The 6,000-nt window shown below is 44.6% G+C and overlaps 1 protein-coding gene across 1 annotated transcript in view; it reads right to left on the bottom strand.

The window, feature by feature from the left end:
- Nucleotides 1-1,495: 1,495 nt before the first annotated feature.
- Nucleotides 1,496-6,000, bottom strand: part of TEKT2 (tektin 2) — a 75,797-nt gene continuing 71,292 nt past the window's right edge. The window contains exons 8-10 of the mRNA XM_069622608.1: nt 3,912-4,055; nt 3,361-3,440; nt 1,496-1,859 (exon numbers count right to left, since the gene is read on the bottom strand). Of these exons, the coding sequence (XP_069478709.1) occupies nt 1,646-1,859; nt 3,361-3,440; nt 3,912-4,055 (438 nt within the window). The 3' untranslated portion in view covers nt 1,496-1,645. The remainder of the gene's footprint in view (nt 1,860-3,360; nt 3,441-3,911; nt 4,056-6,000) is intronic.

The raw sequence follows: 6,000 nt of genomic DNA, 5'->3' as shown, positions 1-6,000 counted from the left end.
GGACTATATTTAGTTTTTAAACCTAACAATGAAATAAACAAAGAACATAAGGATAATAATTCTTTAATTACCACCTATTTACTATGGAACCTGACAGAGGGACGGTAATGACACTCAGTGGCTTTCCACATGGCCATCTCACCTGAGCTGTATATGCTCCCCACACCTTTTGATGGATGGAATGGGAGAGCCACTACAGTTTCAACTCTGGTATGAGACAGACCTGAGCAGGGCTGGCTAAATGTAGATAGATGGGAATTTTCTCACTCTGCACAAGTTGGAGTGCCTACACATTGGTAAGCTGTTCCTGTTTCGGTACCTCCAGTTAGAGGGTGCGGTGAGAGACCGCAAATGGGGGGGGGGAGGACAACTTGCGTAGAGGACTGACAGAATTTGAAAAGTTGTTGATTGGCAACGTGGTATCCAGGGGCTCATAGCATGGCTGTACAAAGCTATCCGCTTAGCGGAGCCTATAGACACATTGCCTGCTAGAGTAAAGTGGGGAAATGACATGGGCAGGGAAATTGATTGTGCCCGGTGGGCGCAGATGTGTAGGAGGGTTGCTCAATCTACTGTTTCTCTGCAGTACAGGATGCAGGCAATAAAACGACTCCATAGATGGCAGTATCCGCTGGCCACATTGTCCAAAATGTACAAGGGATATGATTCCCGATGCTGGAAATGTCATCACGTGGTGGGCAACTACTGTCATATGTGGTGAAGGTCCCTCAAGTAAAGCAATATTGGAAGGAAGTACTTGAATGGATCAAAGGCATTAACAGGGTCCCCAGAGCACTCTTCCTTGGGGTGATGACAGAGGAGGAAGAGATGGAGGGTGGACACATGGTGCAGATTTTATTTGTGGCCGCTAGAAGTTGTCTAGCTGAACTCTGGGCGAGGAAATGCTTGTCCAAGGAAAGGTAATAGGTGGCTAAAGTTCGAGCCATATATTACATGGAGCACCTCCTGGAGGAGTCGAGGTCCAATATTGAAAATCTGTGGTTACCCTTCTTTAAGAAATATGACCGACAATAAGATCTGAAGGTTGTGTCTAAAGGAGTTGGGATGTCGCCCTTGATATAATTTATCCAGATGTTGTTGGGGTATGCTGCATCGCGGTGGGATGGGTGGGAAGGTTTGGGTAGTGGGGTTTGTTACAAGGTCATCAAGTTACATTAGTTACTGATGGTAATTCATGATATGGTCTGTATTTCCTTGTTGAAAATATCAAAAAGTTCCATTTTGAAAAAAAAGGATCATGTATGTGGGAATACAAATAAATGGTTGAAATATTCCTTCATTGATACAAAAAACAAATAGCAGCAATGGGGGAGGGTGGGTACAGTTGGCATGAAGGTAGCAGAGGAAGGGAGTTAGGTCCACTCTTAAACATTTGAGATCCTTGTCTTGTGCTGAAGGATACAGGGTGACAGGCTTAAGCTTTTGGAAGACAGAGCCCAAAAGAAATTGTGGCAAAGTAGAGTGGATGTTCACACACTGTTTAAGTACTTTATTAAATACATCATTACTATGTTCCTGTCTGTGGGACAAGGTGTGTACAACAGGGAGGTACATTTATGCATTTGTAGCCCTATATATTTGGTGGTGCTCCCAACACTGGTCGTGATAAACACACTGCGGAAGGTTAAGCCAGCTCTAGCTGACGTTCCTTTAGAGGAGAGAGGCTTCGGTTGGTGGTGCGGTTAAAGGTGTCGACGGTGGGCATGTATTTCTCGGCCGGCACGGTTAGTTTCTTCCTGGTGTCCATGGACCTGTTGTCCTGCTGCAGGGTGTTCTCCTTGATGCGAATGTCCTCTTGGATGCGAGCCAGGTGCTTGTACAGAGCGTCCAAGGCATCCCTGATAAGAAATACAAGGGGTTCAATGTTTGCTTTGGAATTAAAAAATTTAACAGATCAACAGAGAGTTTAGAAGCCTAATAGAAGAGAAGGGCACCCTGATTCAGCTTCAACTGTTAGGTACTCAATTATTTAGCCCAATCTGCATTCAATCGTCAGAGCAGTTCAGGTTTTATGCGGACACATTGATGGCTCATCATAGTTTGTTTAAAAAAATATTATTGTCTAAACTGCATGCATTCCAGTAGAATACCATGACAATGGGCCTCATTACACGGTAGGCGGTAAACCATGGCGCTATTAGCGCCATGGTTCATGCCAGTAAACTACCGGCACCGCCTTGGTGGAAAGGGGAATTACCACCCTATTCCAAGGTTGGCGGGGCGGTAATTCCCCCTTCCACCATTACCCTTCCCCATTCCCATTTTTGCCCCATAGGGCTCTATGGGAATGGGGAAGGAGCTAATTACGGTACCGCAAATTGCGGTACCGTAATTAGCTCCACTGGTCCCTTTGCGGGTTGGTTTTTAACACCTGCAAAAAGCAGGCGTTAAATTCCCCAACCCGCAAAGGGACCTCGTAGTAAGGCGGTAAGGATTTACCGGTACCGGTAAAATACCAGTACTGATAAACCCTTACCGCCTACCGTGTAATGAGGCCCTCTTAGTTCTGACCCGTTTCCCTTGCTGGACTTTTGTATCTGTACTTTCAAATTAACCGATTTTTAGTTTGGGCTATTAGGCAGCACTTTTGCCACCTATAAGTCCTTTGCATTAGTTTAGAGATAGGTAGGAATGGCATATGAGCAGGGACACAAAGCTTGCAGTTGGTTGGTTATTTGCCAACCCATTGACTGTCCAGGACCATGCTAATCCCTATGGCAATTCCTAACCAGTTCATGCCCCTCCCACCCAAAACACCCCCTCTTGTGAACTCTTTGAGCTTGTTTTAATCAAGCCCAATACTTTTTCAAAGCAGTCTTCAGAGTTAATTGGAGCTGTAAACCGCTACAGGTGTAATAAAAATGTCTTAATCAGGTCTGCCTTCAGCCACACTATGCCTGTCCTTCACTGAAGTCCAGTTAAAAACAAGCACTGGCAAAGCCAACAATTTTGTCTTGTGTCTGAATATTAGGCATTTGCCAGGCACTGCTATTAGATGCCTAGGTATTCGCACCATTTTGCGTCTACTACCATTAATGGGAAGTTAATACCAGTACGAAAGTGCCTGGCAAGCGCCTCTTCCATGCCTACACAAAAGCCCAAACTGTTGGCGTTGCCAATGGTTGTTCTAGTGTGCAATGTTTCTTGCATTCAAATATTCTACGGTGGTAAGGATATAAGAATGTCCCTTTTAGATCAGATCCTGCTTCTAAACTAACTGGAAAAGGAAATAGTTGCTGGCGGATAGAACCACGCTTGCGTGACATTTTGATAAGTCGAAGCTACTGCTCACAGGTCTAGGCACATGTAACTTTGAACACTCTCATGAAAGATACTTACTGTGTCTGTGCTAGCTTCTGCTTCAGAGCAGCTATGGTGCCTTCCAGCTGATGGACCTCATCAGTGAGCCCATACTGGGCCTAGAAATCAAAGGAAGACGGGTTACTCCTGAGCTCTCAGCATCATGGGTTCACTTTAAGATGTAAATGCTCCAAATCTAGCTCTAAAAATGCATGCATCTGGCCACAAAAATATCTAATAAAACCAGCTGCACCATTTATTACAAAATTGATGTGTGGAGGGTTGGGGCAAGAGCATACACACTCTTGGAGACTCCCTGACACTGATGCAGTAGGACTATCAGAAAACGACAGGCTCCATGAACAAGCGGGGGTAACAGCTTTTACACCCATACATAAAGGACATATGCCTAAAGGATTGTCTGAACATTCTAGAATGTTTGCAGAAAGCAGGGCACACGTTTCAGTTGGTGAGACCACAGAATAGACAGTCATGTGGGAGAACATGCACATTGCCTGTATTCAAAAGTCCCTCTCCCTCCATAAATTGGTTTTGTCTGGGTTCTGGGGTCTCAAGAGATTGTGCTCCACCTTATCTCTGCACAGGTCTGCGTTGGGGCGGTAAGTGCGGTTCTCCAGGCGAGTGTGCGCTAGCTTCAGGGGGCCACGCTTCAGTCTGAGGTCTTCCTCCAGGCGTCGGATTTCTTCCTCCGTATCAGCAATTTCTTCTTTGGTCTGAAAGCGATCAAATGGTATTAAAAAAACACCTTTTACATTATGGTCATACAGTGGGTATCAAAAATAGACCTAAGTCAGACTTCCCGTAATGTCCAGAATTCTCCATAGGTCGGTCTACTTCTGTAAATTTGATTACCTAACGATGCACCCAAAGTTTGCAGTTTATTTTCACTTTGGCTTCACCATTACAATTTGGAAACAAGAAAAACATCACTAGTAATCTGTAATGTTATGTTAATATGCTTTCATACTGTGCCAGATCACCACCATAACAGTATCAGAGCACTTAGGCATGTCCATGGAGTAGTGTACTGTGCTCCCACCAGGGGCACTCAGCCCTTAGCCTGCCATAAGAAAGAAAACAAGCAAGGGGATGAACACATGGTGGGAGGGATGCAACGAGGCTAAAATGTGTCATGGCAGCATGGGTGCATATCAGCCTGGTTAGGTGGATCATGGACCTGCAAATGGGGGAGGTAGATATGTCCTAAAGTGTTGTGATAATAGCTTCATATTTCCAAGTCAGATTTGGAGAATTGTAAGATAGTACACAAAGGTGCCAATTAAGAGTAACGCGGTGTGGTAAAAATCGGCAGTAACGGAGTAAGAACTCTGTTACTGCATCCCCGTACTACAAGTTAGGCAGTGAACTGGAGGATTCACCCACAGCAAAAAGCTGGAGGTAAATCTGCCACTTTACTGCCGAAAATCATGGAATTACCATGAGCAGTAATTTGGCCAAAATCCCCATGGAGTCCTATGGACGCTAATAAATGGGGACTAACACTGCCTGCCACCACTTGTAATCCAGCAGTAAATCTGCCAGGCCAGGTGACGGTAACAGAAATTCCATTTGGTGGTATTCTGGCAGATTTACCAACAGAATACCGCCAAACTTTTAATGAAGACCAAATGTAAGTATGGATGCATCAGTGGCTTGAAAGTGGGATCTGGTAGTCCTGGAAGTTCGGTGGCTTATTTACCTGGGCGTCTCTATGCTGCTTCATACCCCAGATTAAACTCCAGCATGCACATTCTGTGACTGCCAAGCCGGAGCCAAGAGTGTCATAGTCAAGGATAGACTTTGTATAACTACCCAATTATTGTTATACTTGATATTTCTGATCCCAGTAACATCATAATCCAGCCCTCCTTCAGTAGTGACATCACAATGCTGCCCTCTCAGAAGTGGCATCACAATCCCTTGTGCCCTCAGGTGGCATCATAAGCTCACATTCTCTTAGTGGGGGAATCACAATCCCTTGTCAGGTCCAGGGGCAGAAAGGTATAGGTCTTACCTGTGTATGTTCGGGTCTTTTTTTATTTCTCAGCATTTATTCCGACCTTGGTTTAGGCCATAACTCTTGTGCTGTGAGTAGGGATGCTTCCCCAAGCCAAGATGGAGGAGGATAACCAACCAACTGATTGGCTACAGTTATAACAAAGACCCTTTGACCAACATTCTAAACTGCCTTTTATTAGTTTTACCCAAGTGGCAGGTCAGGTTTTCTGTCCTTTAATTTAGGCCGTATGAACCCCAGCAGCAAGTGTTGGCTGGTTGTACTTCTTGGAAGAATGATAGGAGTGAACCAGGAGTCAGCAGAGCAGTGATGGAGAAAGCAGCTTCAGCAACAGAAGGCAGCAGCTGAGTTCTTATTGGACCTTGCCATCCTATTTGAGACATTTACGTGATTGAAATCAACAGGAGTACAATTTTACCAAGGATGTGTTCTCATATGTGTCTAAGAGAAGTCGATATTTAAATATAACTGTTTCCACTCAGCATGAGAGAGAGCAAATGGTGTGACATTGATTAGCGCAGCAACACTGCCATCTAGATGGCGTCCTCTGTTACTGCAAGCTAGCAGTAAAATGTCTTTACTTTCTGTTTTCTAACTTTTGACAACATTTTTCTAGATGTGAGGTTAGTGCGGTATAATGA

The sequence above is a fragment of the Ambystoma mexicanum genome, chromosome 11, assembly GCF_040938575.1.
Source record: "Ambystoma mexicanum isolate Mex_15411 chromosome 11, UKY_AmexF1_1, whole genome shotgun sequence".
In the NCBI taxonomy this organism is placed as follows: domain Eukaryota; kingdom Metazoa; phylum Chordata; class Amphibia; order Caudata; family Ambystomatidae; genus Ambystoma; species Ambystoma mexicanum.
Note: the sequence above shows the minus strand (reverse complement) of the source record. Positions and strands in the feature narration are given on the sequence as shown.